At 34.9% G+C, this 19,716-nt stretch overlaps 1 protein-coding gene across 3 annotated transcripts; it reads left to right on the top strand.

The window, feature by feature from the left end:
* The first annotated feature begins 11,013 nt into the window (after positions 1 to 11,013).
* On the top strand, positions 11,014 to 19,408 carry LUM (lumican). Of its 3 annotated transcripts, none has more exons than XM_025403639.1 (3): positions 11,014 to 11,447; positions 13,855 to 14,737; positions 18,632 to 19,408. In XM_025403639.1, exons 2-3 carry the CDS (start codon positions 13,876 to 13,878, stop codon positions 18,784 to 18,786), a joined length of 1,017 nt encoding a protein of 338 aa, XP_025259424.1. In that variant the 5' UTR covers positions 11,014 to 11,447; positions 13,855 to 13,875; the 3' UTR covers positions 18,787 to 19,408. The 3 variants fall into 3 exon arrangements, with proteins under 3 accessions (XP_025259424.1, XP_025259425.1, XP_025259426.1); XM_025403640.1 differs by having other exon boundaries at positions 13,855 to 14,741; XM_025403641.1 differs by having other exon boundaries at positions 13,855 to 14,751; positions 18,634 to 18,675.
* Positions 19,409 to 19,716: the final 308 nt, after the last annotated feature.

Here is a 19,716-nt window from a genome sequence, read left to right as displayed (position 1 = left end):
GCATTGGTTTCATTTCTGGGAAGCCTTCAGGGAGCTTTTACTTACAGTGGAAGGAGAAGGGGGAACAGCAGTTCATATGGTGGGAGTAGCAGTCAGAGAGCAAGTGGTGGACAGGTGCCACACATTTTATAGGCAACTAGATCTCCTGAGAATTCACTCACTGTGTCCTGGACAGCACCAAGACAAGGGTTCCTCCCACATGACCCAAACATGTCCCACCAGACCCCACCTTTAATTCTGGGGATTGCAATTCAATATGAGATTTTGAGAAAACATCCAAGTTGCATTACTCCATGTTATCATAACTGTATGTTTGTTTGCATCGTTTCCAACTAGAGTTTGTGCTTCTTGAGGTCAGGGGTTGTTTTCTAGTGAAAAACGGTACCTAAGTCTTCATGGATATTCATGTATGAACAAATGAATAAATGCTTGTTTTTTTTTTCAAGGAGCAAATCAAAAATTTTAAGCTGTCTTACACTGATTTTATGGGTTTGTACTGATTTTAATTCGAGTTGCACCGTTACTTATTTACTAATTCCATGCATAGGATCTTTAACATTCTTAATTAGGCCCTTAATTAGTGGGAAAGAAAGATCATCTTATAGCTACTTTAAAAAGGTTTTGATAATTTTTCTGATGTCACCTTTACTTTCTGGAACTCATATCTTCACAAAGTAGCTGATTTTAGGATAAAATAATACATAGAAAAATGGAAAATAAAATATGTATTGAAAGCGTAGTACAAATTTTATCATAAAAATTACACATATCGGCCGGGCGCAGTGGCTCAAGCCTGTAATCCCAGCACTTTGGGAGGCCGAGAAGGGCGGATCACGAGGTCAGGAGATCGAGACCATCCTGGCTAACATGGTGAAACCCCGTCTCTACTAAAAAATACAAAAAACTAGCCGGGCGAGGTGGCGGGCGCCTGTAGTCCCAGCTACTCGGGAGGCTGAGGCAGGAGAATGGCGTAAACCCGGGAGGCGGAGCTTGCAGTGAGCTGAGATCCGGCCACTGCACTCCAGCCTGGGCGACAGAGTGAGACTCTGTCTCAAAAAAAAAAAAAAAAAATTACACATATCAAAAGACACTAACTTTAAAATAGTACAAAAAAGTAAGGGAAAACCTGAATTACAGAAAGGAAAGTCAAATTTTTTTTAATGAAAAAATAGAATTAATAAAAATTAGCAAAAATTCATANCAGAGTGAGACTCTGTCTCAAAAAAAAAAAAAAAAAAAAAAATTACACATATCAAAAGACACTAACTTTAAAATAGTACAAAAAAGTAAGGGAAAACCTGAATTACAGAAAGGAAAGTCAAATTTTTTTTAATGAAAAAATAGAATTAATAAAAATTAGCAAAAATTCATAAAAGAGAAAAGCAGTGGTCCATGACCACTCAAGATGGCTTGCCAGTTAAAGGAAAAAAAATCCAAACATACACATGTGAATACACACACATACACACACACACACACACGCACCCAGACAAAAAAGTCAATATGTTTTAAAAGTACAATCAATCAACAGGCCCCTGTGTGTGATGATCCCTTCTCTGAATCCATGTGTCGGAGGTTGAGGGGCAAGGGGAAAGAGAGCATTAGGACAAATACCTAATGCATGCGAAGATTAAAACCTAGATGATGGGTTGATAGGTGCAGCAAACCACCGTGGCACATGTATATCTGTGTAGCAGATCTGCACATTCTGCATATTTATCCCAGAACTTAAAGTTAAAAAAAAAAAAAATCAATCTACAGTAAACACAAAACTCAGAAGGACACACACAAAGACAGAGAACTTATAAGGGAATATTATTGTTTTTATCTTGTTCGTTGTGTTGGGGCTTAGAAAACAATATCCTAAAATATGATGTCTTGACATGCTGAACTAAGAAACAGCCTCAAGTTCTGTCTGACCTCCCCCTACAAGCACAGGGAGGGACTCTCTGGAATTTCCTTATCTGACTGAGGAATCATCTTTCAAAAATAAATGTTAGTATGTTAAGACACTTGCCACCCCTGGAAATCTCATCAAATAACTAGGAAAGATTAACCACCAGGGAAGAGAAAAAACTAAAGTCAGGGGTCACCAGGCCCAGATTAACTTTTTATCTGTTCTTCAGAGGGCATTACTGAAAGATTACCTGGAAGACTATCTATGTACTAAGACAATCTTGGTTCATAGTGCAGTTATGCTCCTGACCTTCCTGTAACTTGTCAGTCCCATTAAGTTTCTTAAGAGATTCATTTACAAGAAAATGTCTGCCTACTGGGTCCATTAATTCTCCCTAAAAATAATTCAGCACTTCTCAAAATTGCCACATTTCTCTCATCTCCTTTACTTATGAAGAAGGGTGTATAAGCAACTGGACCTCATTGAGTTACTGGGTAATCACTTTCCTGTGATTTTCCACCATGCACATTAACAAGTTTGTATATCTTTTTCTCCTATTAATCTGCCTATTCTTAATTCATTTTCAGCAAACTTCAGAGGGTGGAGTAGAAGCTTTGCCTATTTTTTCCTACACCTGATTACAATGCAATTGCATATTCTAAGTTATACACACCTTTAATGTCACCTTTCTAGTCCAAGCCATTATCCTCATTTCTTGCCTGGACTAATACTGCTGTGTCCCATTTTGACTTACTGCTTCCTCTTGTGACTCTACTGCTTATAATCACTAGCATCCTAAAACACTTAAACAAAAATCCAAAATCTATAGCTATAGTATGCCCTGAATGACTTCCATCAACTCATTATCATTACATGTCTAACAACAATTTTCATGCCTCTCAACCACCAAGCTTTTACCATCTGGCCCCCATTCAAAATCCTGAAACCTCTACATTGAACAGTTTTTCTTCTACTTTTTCACCTATCTGTATCCAGTTTAAATATTAGTTTATCCTAGAGGGAGGCCTTCTCTGCTTTCTCAACCTTTTATTCTTTCTCACTGCCTCCTCATTGCTTTATTTATAACATTTATGATAAGTTGTCATTTTTATTTGGTTTTATACCTTTTAAAGTGTAAATATTAGTATAAATATCAAGCATGTATTTATAAATATTAATGTTATTAAATGTAATTTATGTATACGTAATTTGTATGTTTCAGCTTACATAAAATAACTACATGCTTACAAAGCTTTAAGTGCTTAATGTATCAACTCATTAAATATTCAACACTCACATGATAAAGGTAATTAATTCTATTTTCTGAAAGTGGAAGATGAGGTTTAAAGAGTTTATATACATGGAGAGCGATAGCTGCAGAGCAGACAATGAAAGGCACAGAAGCAATGATTCTGATCTCGAGGAATTCGTTGGTCCTATACTATGCAACACCATCCTTATTATTCTCTTCCATACATGCTGAAAATGATGGAATCTCTGTAACAGTAATAACAACTAACGTTTGTTGAATGCTTACCTTATGCAACTAATTATTCAAGGATTTCACATCCAGTAACTCATTTAAGCTCACAAAGAAAGCTTTATGAGGTAGGAACATGATAATTCTTGTTTTAGAGATAAACAAACTAAGGCTAAGTGGATTGCCTAAGATCACACAGTACGTATGTTGTAAAGAAATCTTAACTGCTAGAATGTATTCACTAATTACACACACACTCGCTGATTACTTCTTCGGAGACAGAAGAAGGCAGAATGTCTGATGTCATCATATAGTGCAATTTGTATGTACTTTTTATTCTCATATTTGAAATAATATATTACACATCTTCCTCTTTAATTTGAATTAAATCTCAGGCTATGTGTATTTATTATGTATATGATAATCAAAGCATATCAGACCTTAACATCTGGCAGACACGCTTCACATACGGTGGTGTTTATCTGCTATGAGAGCTTCAAAGCACGTGTCAGAGAAACACCTGGGTTTGAAGTTTGAAGACTGTAACCGTTATGGGCATATTTCTTGCTCTTTACTTGCTTTTATGTGAAATAAAAAGAAGTCTAATTTTTTCTTGCTTATCCTGTACAACAAAATTGAAACCTTTATCAGCATCAGCCATCGTAGGATTATATCTTCCACGTTTGGTTAGCTCATTGATTAAAATAAAATAATCGGAACCTGAAGAAAAGATTTAAAAATACCATTTTAAATTATTTAATCCTTAAAGTGGTATCCATATTTCATTATGATTCTGGCATAGTATGGAGTTTTCAAAAGTTAATTAATTTATTATTCAGATGCAATTAAAAGCCAGATGTTCACAAATACACAGATTAATGCAAAGACAATCTACCCTTGGGTGTCAAAACACAATATAATAAAGTTGTCGACTTCTCCAAGGTAACCTACAAAATCAATGTGATTACATTCAAATACAATTATATTGTTTTTTCTATAACAAAATTTATATGAAAATTCATCCGAAAAAATAGACAAATGAAGAATCACAAGCAATATTCTGGAAAAATATTCCAGACTATTTTCCTTCAACAAATATGTATGGAGAGCCTACCTTGTGTCAAGTCTAAGGGACAGATCAAGTCCTTATCTTCCTGGAAGTGACATACTATGAGGACCAAAGTTAAAAAATAAATGACTCATAAATATACTAAATATTAATATAATTTCCAAGAGTGGTAAATGATAAGAAATTATAATATATTAAAATGGTAGAGAATAACTGAAGCAGGCTCTAAGACTACTTCAGATTTTGTGGTTCAAAAGCCTTTCCGAGGACACAGAGACCTAAGGGAGAAGCAGCCAATGATAACACAGTCTAGGGCAACCATTCGCTAAGTGTGTATCATGAACCTTGGGACTCTTTCAGGAAGTCCACAATGAAAAAATTATTTTTCTGATAATATTAAGATGTTATTTGTATTTTTCACTTTAATTATCTCAGAAGTGAACAATAGCGTTCTCCAGAAGCCACGTGACATGTAACGATGTTATTGTTCTGATGGCTGGTAGAATATCTGCTTATGTATTCTTATTTTTTCTAGAATTTTCTGTAGTCCTGATTTTGGAATATAAATGTGCTTTCAGTGGTTAACTCAGTTTGTTGTCCGTAACACTATATATTCCTATTTATCTTTGTTTATCTCTACTATTATTTATGCACTCTAGTTATTATCCAGTAAATCATTCTGTTGTAATCTTTGCAGGCTTGTTTTATAATATTTTTATTTGTTCAAAGTTTATTTAAAATTTTTATTTTGAATTTAACGTTATATTCAATGATAATATAAAAATTATAATAAATTCTTCTTATATTTAAAAAATGAGGCCAGGCACAGTGACTCATGCCTGTAATCCCAGCAATTTGGGAGGCTGAGGCAGGCAGATCACCTGAGGTCAGGAGTTCAAGAACAGCCTGTCCAACATGGCGAAATCTGTTTCTACTAAAAATATAAAAATTAGTTAGGTGTGGTAGTAGGCACCTGTAGTCCCAGCTACTCAGCAGGCTGAGGCAGGAAAATTGCTTGAACCCAGGAGGCTGAGGCTGCAGTGAGCAGAGATTGCGTCACTGCACTCCAGCCTGGATGACACAGCGAGACTCCGTCTCAAAAAAAAAAAAAAAAAAAAAAAAGAAAATTCATTGTCTTCCAAAAGGGAGATAGAAGACTTTTTTCTTAACCCATAGCTACACTTCACAAAATTCATATATGAAGGAGTTATCTGAATTATGGGAAAAGAGCACCCTTCTGCAAAGAAAGTAAGTGAAAATTTAAATAAGCAACAGAAATATAATGAAAACCAATAAATAATATTAATAAATATTAGTAATAAATAATAAAATAATATTTACCTTTAAATTGTATATATTAATAATTTGATTTATTGTATCTTATATAACAAAGCATTTTAAATATTTTTAAGGTAGCAACTGAATTGTAGCAACATTTTGAGACCAGTCGTTCAGATTTTAAAGAAAAATGAGCTAACTAGTTAACTGTAGATGTAATGGACTCTAAAAGCCAAAAAGTATTTGTTACAGCTTTCAAACTGGAAATTGCAAAACCATGGACCATTTTACTAGATAAAGCAAACTGCATGGTCTGAGAAGTACGCACAAATGCTGAAGACTACAAAATCATTGCTGAATGTCTGCTGAACAAAAAGTGAGCAAAATAAATCACAGCAAGCTACTTTCCAATGATACGGTAATTAATCAAAATAAAGATTTACTCAAGACATGAAGACTGAATTAATACCATATCTGTGGATTGTACTTTTGCCTTACAAACGCACAAATCTACAGCTGACTCGGTTGAACTAGCCACTTTTTTTCTGGAACCCATTTTTAATTAGAAGTGTGGTTTGTCAGATTAGAGTATTTGGTAAATATACTCTCAAAAAATAAAGTGCATTTTTCGTTTCAAGGAAAGCAGCTGACAGTAGTTGGCAAAATTTAAACTTTTGAGCAAAAATTAGAATTTGGAAATAGTAGAAAACCTTCCTTGATGTAGTTTTAAATACCACATTGCAACTAACCTTTGAGAAGCTACCATTTGTTGAGTTCTGATTGTTCTTCAAAAAGAAGAGTAGTTGAAAGAAAATAAAAATAGTATTCCAAAACAAGGTTATAAAGTTTACAAAATAGTGATTTATAGGACAATAACTAGGTTGCCGAAATAATAGCAGACATAGACAAAGATAAATAGGAATACAGTAGTGTTACTAAGAACAAACTGAGTCATTGAAAACACATTTATATTCTAAAATCATGACTATAGAAAATTCTAGAAAAAATCAGAACACACAAGCAGATATTCTACTAGCCATCAGAACAATGTCATGGTCACATGTCCCATGGCTTTTGGTAAAATTCAATGCTTACTTCTGAGATAATTAAATTGAGTTGAAGTTTAAATGGAATTAAATTGATTTGAAGTTACCTAAAAAGGCTACTAATAATGCTTGTTTTCTCAATTAAATATTTATGTAGGGTGAGTTTTTCATTATATACATCAATCAAAGCAACATATCTCAACAGATTGAACAACGGAGCAGATATGAAAATCCAGCTAACTTCCACGCAGACATACCTGAAATAGGTGTGCAAATATATAAGGCAATACAATTTTTCTCATTTTTTGTTTCTGGACCATGTTAGTATTTTCATTAAAATGTTATTTACATTAAAATGGCATGGACTTGTTATTTTTTATCGTAATAAATTACTCACTTTAAAATATTTCTCAGTTTTAATTTTGAATGTGACATATACTGGTAGATGGACTCCACATACATCTTTGGGGCCCTCAAAACATCAACCAACTTTAAGTATATAGAGTCCTGTCAGCAAAATGTTTGACAACCGCTAGTCTGGGGGAAGAGCATTTCAGTCAAAGAGAACAGCTGGTAAAGGACCTGGAGTAGGAACAGACTTCTCCTATATCAGGTCCTGAGTGAAGGTCAAAATGGCAAGAATGTAACACAGAAGAAGGAAAGAAAATGGCATCAGGGAGTTTAGCCATGGTCAGGTGCTTTAAGGTTTGATAAGCCTACATTTAAGGAATAAAGAAGGGAGACTGGCACTACCAGATATTATTTAGGAAATAAAACTTTAACAACTGGATCATAGATATTTTAGCTTGATCATATTCAAATTTCATGAATGACTGGCGAAACTGTATTCTCATCTACCATTTATGGAAGTGATAAGCAGAACAACATTTTGGAGGTAATTAGGTAATAATTACAAAATTTTAAAATATGTGTACAAATTTGTGTTCTCCAGAAAGCCCAGTTACTTTTGAGATTTTCCTTAAGCTATCTTGCACAAAACTAGCTCAATACAGCATTGCTTATCATGAGAAAAGAGTAATTTCTCCCAAAAGCAAATTTATGATTGTGCACTTACCTAAGTGAAGAAGTTATCTGAGTTCTGAACTGTCTGAGTTATCTCATATGCTGCCACAAAAGAGGAAAAAGAAATACAATTCTATTGTGTATATAAGATATGTCTGAAACATCTGAATTAATAAAGTCTAAACAACAATTACTTACAGAAAGTGAAATTGGAGAGTTAGTTAAGCCAGGGGTTATTTCACATTTAACCTTATATACTGCTATGCTGGTTAATGTTTTGGTATAGTGTTCCAAGGTATACATATTACTCTTATAACACACACTTATTAATGAAAACATAATAAATTATATCATTGATAATTCCAAAAATGTACTTGTCATGTAAGATACTAAGAAAAATAAAAGCAACTGTAGAGTAAGTTTAAAAATACATACAGCTATGAGTATAATGACTATGTAAATAAAAGATAGTTTCATGACTTGTAGGGTGCTAAAATTAAGAATGGGAATTAGATTGTTATGAGAAGATAAAACATTCAAAAGCACTCTATTGTATGATTTGAAAGCATAAACCATTTACTCAAAATATGTTGTCATTTAAAATGTATCTTTTGAGATAAGCAGAGTAGACAAAGCAGGTACAACCAATTTAAAGATTAAAATTCCATTTTATGTGATAGTGCTTTGCAAATTTTAAGAGAAATCAACTGTTAAATATTAAAAACTAACAACTACATTATGGTATATCCATATAACAGAATTTCATGTAGCAAATAAAAATGACAGTAGAGAATGACATTTAATGATATAGAAAAACATCAGTGATTTACTGTTATATTAAAATGGGTCTGGCACTACAAGCATAATGTTATGATATATGTGAAAACCAAATTGCCTGTGTGTTTGTGTTTATACACACACATTAAGAAGATATACCAAAAGATAGTTATCTCTGGGAGGAAATACTTAATTTATTCTTTTCCCCTGTAAGTCCAGGGCTGGGTTCAGAACACGGTGGGTGAAATAGTCATAACATACTTTATCATCCTTGCTAGTCTCAGGTAACAGGAAATCCAGTCCCTGGGCTGAAGAGGGCAACTCCATCATTTTTTTCTTTTTAATTTTACTTTAGGTTCCAGGATATATGTGCAGAATGTGCAGGTTTGTTGCACAGTTATACATTTGCCATCGTGGTTTGCTGCCCCTATTGACCCATCAATCTGGGTTTCAAGCCCTGCATGCATTAAATATCTTTCCTAATGCTCTCCCTCCCCTTGCCCACCAACCCCCGACAGGCCCCAGTGTGTACTCTTCCCCACGTTCTCACTCATAAGTGGAAGGTGAACAATGAGAACTCCCATCATTTTAACCTGTATTATGATGAAACACATTCAGCCTTCAATGCACGTTACCACCAATGATGTGAATCACCATTTGTCAGGATGGAATGTTTATACCTTACCCAAAAGTTCTGAGGTTTGGATGTGACTAGGCATGTGTGTGTTAGTGTGTAAGGTAAAAGGAAAGAAATTATTGCCTAATTAACATTTGGCTTTTTAAACAACTATTGCCCATTTAATATTTCTGCTTTTTCCCAACTGATAATAACATTGTCTATAAAGTGTTTTAAGTTGATTTAGTGAACTACATTGTCTCAGTTCCCTCCTGTTCACCCTCTTCCCAATGAATGAAGTTCATGGTTTTATTCTTAGATTTACATGTTAGGTGACTTTTAGCAAATGAATTCGACTTTCTGACTCTCCATTTATACTCCTGAAAATAGAGTAGTAAATCATACCATAGGAATTTTAATGTATGAAATTTAAAGTAAGAAATGTGAAAACTCTGAGTATAAATCATGGAATATACTAGATCCACTATAAATGTTCATTTCATTTCTTTCTAATGGACCCTGAAAATATGCTCTGAAATGCACAAAATTATTCAATTACTGGTTTCACAGAACTGATTTTATTAAAAAGTATATGTTGACAAGACTTTACAATGAGCTAAATCCAATGTAATGCATTTGAGGTCTGTTACAAATACCATAACACATGTATCGCTTTATACAGAAAAAACTTAAGGAATGGATAGGTGGAATTGTTGTAACAAGAGCTCAGATTATAGAATTTGATACACTCAAAATTAATACTTAGCATTGTTTTAAGAATACTCTTATAACAAGATCACTTAATTATATTTGAGTGGTCTTTTTTTCTTAATTCCTTATAAATTTGTTCAGTTACTTTGTTGAAGCTGATGCCTATCAATAATTTTCTTAAAATAATATTAGTAAAAATTGTATGCTTATGAATCATCTTACAATTCCATTAGTTACTTTCAAGAAGATTACTTTTTGTTTTTGAACAGTTCTATTACAAAAATAAGGCATTTATTCTAATAGTCTTTTGTCGGGCAAATGCAGTATTAGTCATGGAGTTAATCTTCCACAAGTCTCACTGCTAAAATGTAATATAGTTATTTTTAAAGACAAAAATACAATGTGACAATTTATACTAAAATATCTTGTTGTAAAAGTTCTTATAAATATGAGGAAATGAAACATTTTAGAAAAAAATCACATAAATATAACTGATAAAATCACAAAATGAAATAGACAAGGATTTAAGTACATCTCTCATTTGCTGAAACCATGCATCAGGAGCTGATAATGAAAGATGTATCCAGCCAGGTCTTTGGGAGATTATAACTTTGAATAACTTTTAACTTTGAAAAAAAATTATAGCATGCAATGAGAGAATGAAAGATTATTGCCTTGTGATACTTTTAGTATAAATTTATTTTTTTCTCTGTTCTTTTATGTTTTTTGGCATTAAGCTATAGAATGCTATCCCCAAGTAAGGTTTTGGGTGAATTCCTAAACAAAATCCACAAAATAAGAAACAGACAAGACTTTGCTGATTGGTTCCAGACCTGAGTAACATAAAATGAGTCTCCTTAGCATTAGAAGTAAACTCGAAATGCTAATATTTATCATGTGTATCCAAGAGTATATGAAGCATATTTCACATTTTCAAAACTAATGTAAGTTACCCTCATGACCAAAAAATTAAGTTAGTCCAAGTAAATCTATATTGATTTCAAAAGTGATAGACAAAGGGATTCAATTCCTCTGAGTCTGTTCATTTGTGTTTTCCTGAAATTATTTGCCCTGCTTATGATTTATGAGATCTTTAGATAAACATGATAGTTGGCTGAGTGCATTGCACTTAATTGTTGCCACAGCCACAGATGTAAAGAGGTTTGTAAGAAAAATGTTCTCACAGTGAGCTTCCTTATTTGAAGCAGGACTCAATCCTTGGTTAAAAGCTATGGTATTTGAGCTAGTTAAACACGTATCTCTCTCCCATTCCATAGGGAATGAGCTGGGCTGTCCTTCCTCCCCACATTCACCTGCACTTCGTTAGAGAGCAGTGTTCACATGCCACACCACAAGATCCCCACAATGACATAACTCCATTCAGAGACTGGCGTGACTGGGCTGGGTCTCCCCACCCCCCTTCAGCTCTTGTATCACTCAGAATCTGGCAGCCAGTTCCGTCCTGACAGAGTTTACAGCATATATTGGTGGATTCTTGTCCATAGTGCATCTGCTTTAAGAATTAACGAAAGCAGTGTCAAGACAGTAAGGTAAGTGCTGTTTTAACTATCGCACTGGGGATGGTAACTGTTTGGGACAGTGTTTTTTGTAACAGGAACAGGAAAAATTCCAGAGCAATTTTGCCAATTGCTATTCAACAGCAAATCCACAGTTTTGAGCAGTTCGTTTCACATTTTGTTTAATATGTTTTCCATGATTTATAGATTTGAGATTTTATACAGTATATGCTGTATTGCTTGGCAAGGGAAGTTATAAAAAGTTTCAAGGTTAGAATGAGAAAATAGTTAAAGTAGACACAGTGAAAAAATATAGAAATTAAAATGTTTGTTATATATGCTAATTAGTTATATATGTTAGTATTGGACTCTAATACTGGAGCAAGGAAAAGTCATTTTAATCAGCATTCAAAATATCTTTTAATAAGTATATTGTGGCAATTTGTTATAATTTACGATAAACATTCTATGTTATAAAACATGAGCTAAAAGATTTAGAGACTCTTATGGATTATTTATTTCTGTTTTGTTAATTTAAAAAATTGTTTCTTGGATATACGCCTTAAGGAATGAGTTTTTAAAGAAATTCTGGGAAATGATTTAGTTTTTGGAAACAGCATTTTCTCTATAGCCACAGGTATTTGAGAAAACTGAGGGAGGTACAGTGTGATTTTGTCTCATAGTGGAGTCATTATATGGTCACAAACTCTCTTTCAGCTCAGCATCCTTGTTTTTACTTTGCCAAAAAATGTGGAAGCATTTTTCATTACTATTTAATACTCACCTTATAGTTACCATAAATATTTTGGTATATACTAAATTTAAAATAGCTTATTAATAAAGCAAGACAAATCTTTACAGTATTTGCATTCTGTAACTTATAAATAACTCTGCGAATATGTCATCATGTTCTTTTTAGTGCTATGCAATTATTATTATGGCAAGTTCTGTCAACAATATTAAATGCCCCCCATTACAATCTTAGAGAGTAATTTACTGAGAATCTGGCTACATGTTACATTATGTCAGCAATCAAAGTATTTCTGACCACTGTTTTATAACGTTCCATCTGATCTGAAACAAAGTGCCTTATAATTTCAAATTAAAACAAATAAAAGACGTTTTCAGTTTCTTACCCCAGAGATCCTGCTTATCCCAAACTACCTTGATCCAAAAGCTTGTAATCATACTTTCATAGGAAGATACAATATTCTCAGTTATCTATTAGAATGTAGATCTTTCTTCACATTAATGATTTATCTCCCAGGGCTACCAACTTTGCCTCAGCCACAACTCTTCACTCTATAAAAGTCTAACTCTTATATTCTAATTTTCCCATACCTAAATTGCTGCACCTCCTTAAGACACTGAAATGGACTTTTTTGAACCTCACCTTAGAAACATGTTCCTATGAGAAGATAACTGTTACACATTATTTTAAATTCATATTCTCAATTGAATAATTTACTAGATAGTTCTAATACCAGTATTAAAACCAAACTTTAAAAATGTCCCACCTCTCTCCCACCTCCATTCTGTGAGGTCATTAAAAGCCATATAAGCAAACCATGGCATCTTTGATTTTGGCATGAAGAAAGTAGAGAACTTGTGAGTAATTGAGACAGACTATAACTCTAATTGAAAACTCGGAAAATACTATCTTTCTCTACCTGTTGAATCTCTTTCCAGATAGAGAAACCCTTAGAATGTGTGACATTTTCCTGATAAACATTAGTAATTCTTAAATATTACTAATATTTAATTTAGTAAATAGCTAATTTATGAAATATTAGTTTCAGAACACAGTTTTGCAGTGTGCTTTAAAAAGTGTGGAATGTCAAGCACAACGTGCACTAGTGTGCACGCACACCAGCATCAAGAATTCTGTTCTCCTTCCTCAGAACCAACAATAACCGGATACTTTTAAAGGAATGTGCCTTCCATTTCCCTCCCACATACAAGCAAAACCTCAGGTTGCCCATATTCCCGTAAGGATCTTCTTCATGAGTCATTTTAATGATGTCGAATGGTAGAGTAGAGTATACAGTTAACAACTGTCTTCTCATTCTCGTTTTCTGAGAGATGATCTGAAGCAGTAGTTTAATTCGGTGGTCAATGAACACCACCCAGAAACCTCTTACAGGCAGGCATTTCATTAAGGAAGAGCCTAAAGAGATTGACTGGAACAATTAGGCCTGGCTTTCCCAGAAGGGGGCGCACGTGTACGCAATCTAACCTGAAACCTGCTCACCACACAGTTGTAAACATACACCTTTGTCCTCATACCTAAATAAAAATGGAAGAGACGCCGTTAGATGCACTAAAAATAGCTATAAGAATAACAAAATGCACATTTTATAATGCATTTAATGTTGTAAGTTGAATATCCTTTTGTTGAAAGTATATATTTTTTATTAATAAATGTTTCAACTTTATTTAGGATTCAAACCATTTGCCAAAAATGAGTCTAAGTGCATTTACTCTCTTCCTGGCATTGATTGGTGGTACCGGTGGCCAGTACTATGATTATGATTTTCCCCTATCAATTTATGGGCAATCATCACCAAACTGTGCACCAGAATGTAACTGCCCTGAAAGCTACCCAAGTGCCATGTACTGTGATGAGCTGAAATTGAAAAGTGTACCAATGGTGCCTCCTGGAATCAAGTATCTTTACCTTAGGAATAACCAGATTGACCATATTGATGAAAAGGCCTTTGAGAATGTAACTGATCTGCAGTGGCTCATTCTAGATCACAACCTTCTAGAAAACTCCAAGATAAAAGGGAGAGTTTTCTCTAAATTGAAACAACTGAAGAAGCTGCATATAAACTACAACAACCTGACAGAGTCTGTGGGCCCACTTCCCAAATCTCTGGAGGATCTGCAGCTTACTCATAACAAGATCACAAAGCTGGGCTCTTTTGAAGGACTGGTAAACCTGACCTTCATCCATCTCCAACACAATCGGCTGAAAGAGGATGCTGTTTCAGCTGCTTTAAGAGGTCTTAAATCACTCGAATACCTTGACTTGAGCTTCAATCAGATAGCCAAACTGCCTTCTGGTCTCCCTGTCTCTCTTCTAACTCTCTACTTAGACAACAATAAGATCAGCAACATCCCTGATGAGTATTTCAAGCGTTTTAATGCATTGCAGTATCTGCGTTTGTCCCACAATGAACTGGCTGATAGTGGAATACCTGGAAATTCTTTCAATGTGTCATCCCTGGTTGAGCTGGATCTGTCCTATAACAAGCTCAAAAACATACCAACCGTCAATGAAAACCTTGAAAACTATTACCTGGAGGTCAATCAACTTGAGAGTAAGTAAAAAGCTGTTCCTGTGTTTGATGTTTCCTCAAGTGTTTAAATACCTGAGCTGCACAACACAAATATTGCATCTGGCTCCATTAAAAAAATAAAATGTCGGCTGGGTGCGGGGGGTCTCGCCTGTAATCCCAGAATTTTGGGAGGCCGAAGTGGGCCGATCACCAGGTCAGGAGTTGAGACCAGCCAGGCCAACATGATGAAACCCCATCTCTACTAAAAATACAAAAATTAGCCAGGTCTGGTGGCGCACTCCTGTAATCCCAGCTACTCGGGAGGCTGAGCCAGGAGAATTGCTTGAACCCGGGAGATGGAGGTTGCAGTGAGCAGAGATCGTGCTACTGCACTCCAGCCTGGACGACAGAGCAAGGCTGTCTTGGGGAAAGAAAAAAAAAAAAAAAGGCAACAAAATGTCCCTCTACTTCAAACAAAGAATCATTCTAGCTCAATCATATATCCAATATCCAGCCTTTCTTTGGTGTATCCAGATAAGGAACAATTGAGGTCACAGAATTCAATATATAAGTCTTCAAATTAAAAATTCCAGACCAATTTATCCTACTGTGTTACCTCCTCATATCTATCTCTTATTATTTTTCTCCTTTATGGCTTAGATTTGTGTCCTACAGTTATTTTTTGACAAGATCTAAATGAAGGAGGAAGAAATGAGTTCAAAAGTGGCACAGTTGGTAAACTCCATAGCCACAAAGAAGCCCATATAGACAGAGCGAGACTCCATCTCAAAAAAAAAAAAAAAGAAGCCCATATAGTCCCTTTCTTCCTTCCTTCCTTCCTTCCTTCCTTCCTCCCTCCCTCCCTCCCTCTCTCCCTCCTTCCCTTTCCTCCTTCCTTCCTTCCTTCCTTCCTCCCTCCCTCCCTTCCTTCCTCTTCCCTCCCTCCCTCCTTCCTTCCCTCCCTCCCTCCCTTCCTTCCTTCCTTCCTTCCTCCCTTCCATCCTTCCTTTCTTCCTTCCTTCCTTCCTTCCTTTCTTCCTTCCTTCCTTTCTTGTTTCCTTCCTTCTTTTTGTGACAGGGTCTTACTCTGTCGCCCAGACTGGAATGCGGTGGTGCAATCTCGGCTCATGGCAACCTCCACCTCCCAGGCTCAGACGATTCTCCCGCCTCAGGCCACCACCACCACCAGACTAATTTTTGTGTTTTTAGTAGAGATGGCGGTTTCATCATGTTAACCAGGCTTTCTCGACCTCCCGACTTTAATTGATCCATCCGCCTTGGCCTCCCTAAGTACTGGGATTACAGGTGTGAGCCATTGTGCCTGGTCCCATATTGTCTCATGGTCTTCCCTGACATCAACTAGTTGAGACTCAACATGTTACTCTGCTGTCATGATCATCATCTGCCCCTGTTATCTCTGTTGTGGTGTGTGGCCATCACAGTGCTCTGGGAGACTGTGAAGAAGATTAAAGAGAAAAAGAGAAAAAGAAATATGATGGGAGAGTCTAACATCTTTTTTTTTTCCCCCCCCCCTTAGGAAAAAAAAATTGTATTACAGAGCTTTTATTTTCTTAGGTACAATCCTGCAACTCATTTGATATTTCCAAACTTTCTCTTTCCCCTCTCTTTATTTTTCATTTATCTTCTGGATGAAGTTTGATCTGATGCGTTTGGATTGTTTATGCATTTATCTGGTCTTCAGGGACATTCCTCAACTTAAAAAGTATAGATTCCAATGGGAAATTGAAATCCACCATTTCCCACCAGGATAACTCTGCTATTAATCTTTGGCAGAGCTTGGCAGAAGAGAAAGACCATGATTCACAGATAAGACTCTCTAAATGAAAAATCAAGCAGGAAACACTGATTCACATATAAAGTAATAATGTCTGCAAACGAGCCTATTGAATTTGAACATCTCTACATGATGAAAATTGGTTTTCTGGCCATACTGAATAAAGGTATTGCTGTCAGAAAATATTACAATATACTTTATACATATGACATTTGTTAATTCTGCCAGTTTCATATAACCCCTAGTAGGGTTAAACGTTCTCATAAAGAAGACCATGCTTGCCAACCCTGAAGCTCCACATGCTCTTTGTTTTTTCTGAAAAGCAGCCAAGGTAAGGGTTGGTGCTGTTTGACCGTCACACAATACACGGTCAGGCTAACACAGCTAAACCACTCTTGTTGTTTCCAGTGGAAAATTCACTATGTGGCAATATATGATTCCTCATTTTAAACATGTGCGGTCAGGAGGAAGGATACTCTCTGACAGACCAAAATGCTAAAGGAATTTATGATGTTTGAGGGATGATGGAATACATTAGATTTGGTGGGTAGAAATTATTCGCAAGAGCAGGGCTACTTCTTTCTCTGAAACAAAGAAGGATACAGATACAGGCACATTTGAAGGTATACATTGTATTAGTAAAGGATGGAAGAGCTGGTGTGGAAGATGGGAAGAGAGATCTATGGGAGAAAGGTCAATAGCCTGTCAGTGCCAAGCTGAGATAGAAACCACAGTGCCCAGTACATGGTGGTCATTTGAAAAGGTAACATAATAGTTTCCTTTCTTTCTTCCTTATCTTTCTACATTTGGTTTGGTATTCTCATTGCATCACCTCAGTTTCATTCATCACCTCAGTTTAGGTTATTTTGCCAGATAATAATCATCTATATCAACATTTCACATTTACTTAATACAGAAAGTTCCCCTTAATTTTTTTCTAATATTAGGGACTAGATAGCGAAAATAAACTGTTTTCTATTTCAAATTTGCAACTCTAAGCATTAGCCTAATCAGAGATCTTCCTAATGTAGAGTAATTTGGAAAGACAGCAAAATTAAAAGGATATTAGTCATTATTTAGGACATACTATGTACTAGTATTGTGTGAAGTGCTCTACACACCTTAATCTAATCTTCACGCAACATGGTAAGATAGATGTATTTCTAACAAGAAGATCAGGTAAGTGTTCCAGTGTTGCCCACGTGGGTAAGTGGCAGAGGTAGAATTCCAAGATGGGATTATTCGCATCTTCTTTCCATTTTTCCTCACTTTCTCACATGTTGGTACCATAGAAAAATCCCTGGAATTGACTGATGAGTTATTTTAAAAAGCATGTGTGTTTGGGGTTCCGCTGAAGTCTTTGTTAACTAGAGTTTGAAAACGAAAACAAGATAAAGGACTTGAAAATGTTAATCTAAAACAGACATAGGCAAACATAGTTTCTGTGTATACACAGGTCAGCCAATTCAGTAACACTCTTGGTTTCTATTACAAAGTAAATCAGTGTTTCACTTGTGGCAGCTTTTTGACCATGGACAAAAACAAACAAACAAACAAACAAAAAACATGAGTTCAGATGGTGGACATGCCATGATTAGGTTTTTGCCTTAGAATTTTGATCATTGTTATGGTGTGTGATTGCTGGAATGATTTGGTTTTTGCCTTGGAAGTTTATCATGGTCATGGTGTGTGGTTGCTAGAAAATTCTTTATAGATCATCTAGTTAACCCCTCTTATTTTTAGATGCAAAACCAAAGAGTACTTATATTGAGATTATTCATACAGCAACAGGATCCATTTATATTTCTTCGAGTTAGACTATTTTTAAAAAGTTGTTAGATAATATGACACGCTTACTGAATGCCGTTTTAAAAACAACTTCTAATAATAAATAAGTTCTGTTCTTTAAAATATTACACTGAATATCTTGATCTACCATGATTACTCTTTACTAAATGTTACTGTGCCGTTTTGGTAGCCTGAAATATGCTTTTAATTGTTTCAAATTCAAATATATACTATATTATGACTTTTCTAAAAGGGAAGAGGTCCTATTTTATACTATTTTAAACATAAATTTTTTATTGTTTTGAGCCAGTGTACCGAAAAGTGATTAATGTTTTCTATTCTCTAAATTTTAGAGTTTGACGTAAAGAGCTTCTGCAAGATCCTGGGGCCATTATCCTACTCCAAGATCAAGCATTTGCGTTTGGATGGTAATCGCATCTCAGAAACTAGCCTTCCACCGGATATGTATGAATGTCTACGTGTTGCAAATGAAATCACTCTTAATTAATATCTGTATCCTGGAACAATATTTTATGGTTATGTTTTCCTGTGTGTCAGTTTTCATAGTATCCATATTTTATTACTGTTTATTACTTCCATGAATTTTAAAATCTGATAGAAATGTTTTGTAAACATTTATTTTTTTTTAAAGAAAAGATGAAATGCAGGCCTATTTCATCACAAGAACACACACATATACACGAATAGACATAAAACTCAATGCTTTATTTGTAAATTCAGTGTTTTTTTTTATTTCTACTGTCAAATGATGTGCAAAGCCTTTTACTGGTGGCATGGAAATCAGCCAAGTTTTATAATCCTTAAATCTTAATGTGCCCCAAAGCCTGGATTAAATACATCTGGATGTTTACTGTCTTGAACCAAATTATCTTGATACATTCAAATTTGTCTGGTTAAAAAATAGGTGGCAGATTTTGAGGCTAAGAATGTTGCTAAATACATGGAGCCTCATGCACTTAAAGAAGTATTTTTAGTATTAAGAATTTGCATACTTACCTAGTGAAACTTTTCTAGAATTATTTTTCACTCTAAGTCATGTATGTTTCTCTTTGGTTATTTGCATGTTATGTTTAATAAGCTACTAGCAAAATAAAACATAGCAAATGGCATCACTGTGTTTGATTTATTGTGGAATTTATATATTTTGTATATAAAATACATAAAACAGTAGATTAGAAATCAAAAGATATCTGTAGCCTGCAATATTTTACTGATGTGAACATAGGATTTTCCACTAAATAATTTGTCTACTTCTAGCATCCGTTTACAAAGAGTTCTTAAAAATACCTATAATAGGTAGTGAGATTTCACAACTTACTTAGATATTTGTCATTATTCCCATTCCTGGTGTTTTTACTGATTCATATACAATGGTATTCTATTAGATAAGAAGCTGCTATGTGATCTCAGCATTCAC

Source organism: Theropithecus gelada, chromosome 11 (assembly GCF_003255815.1).
Source record: "Theropithecus gelada isolate Dixy chromosome 11, Tgel_1.0, whole genome shotgun sequence".
In the NCBI taxonomy this organism is placed as follows: domain Eukaryota; kingdom Metazoa; phylum Chordata; class Mammalia; order Primates; family Cercopithecidae; genus Theropithecus; species Theropithecus gelada.
Note: the sequence above shows the minus strand (reverse complement) of the source record. Positions and strands in the feature narration are given on the sequence as shown.

What these genes read in the sequence shown, in the direction of transcription:
- LUM (XM_025403639.1), top strand. Translation starts at nt 13,876, where the DNA reads ATGAGTCTAAGTGCATTTACTCTCTTCCTGGCATTGATTGGTGGTACC. An exon ending in GGAGGTCAATCAACTTGAGA is followed by an intron (nt 14,738 to 18,631) that starts GTAAGTAAAAAG and finishes TCTAAATTTTAG; the next exon opens with AGTTTGACGTAAAGAGCTTC.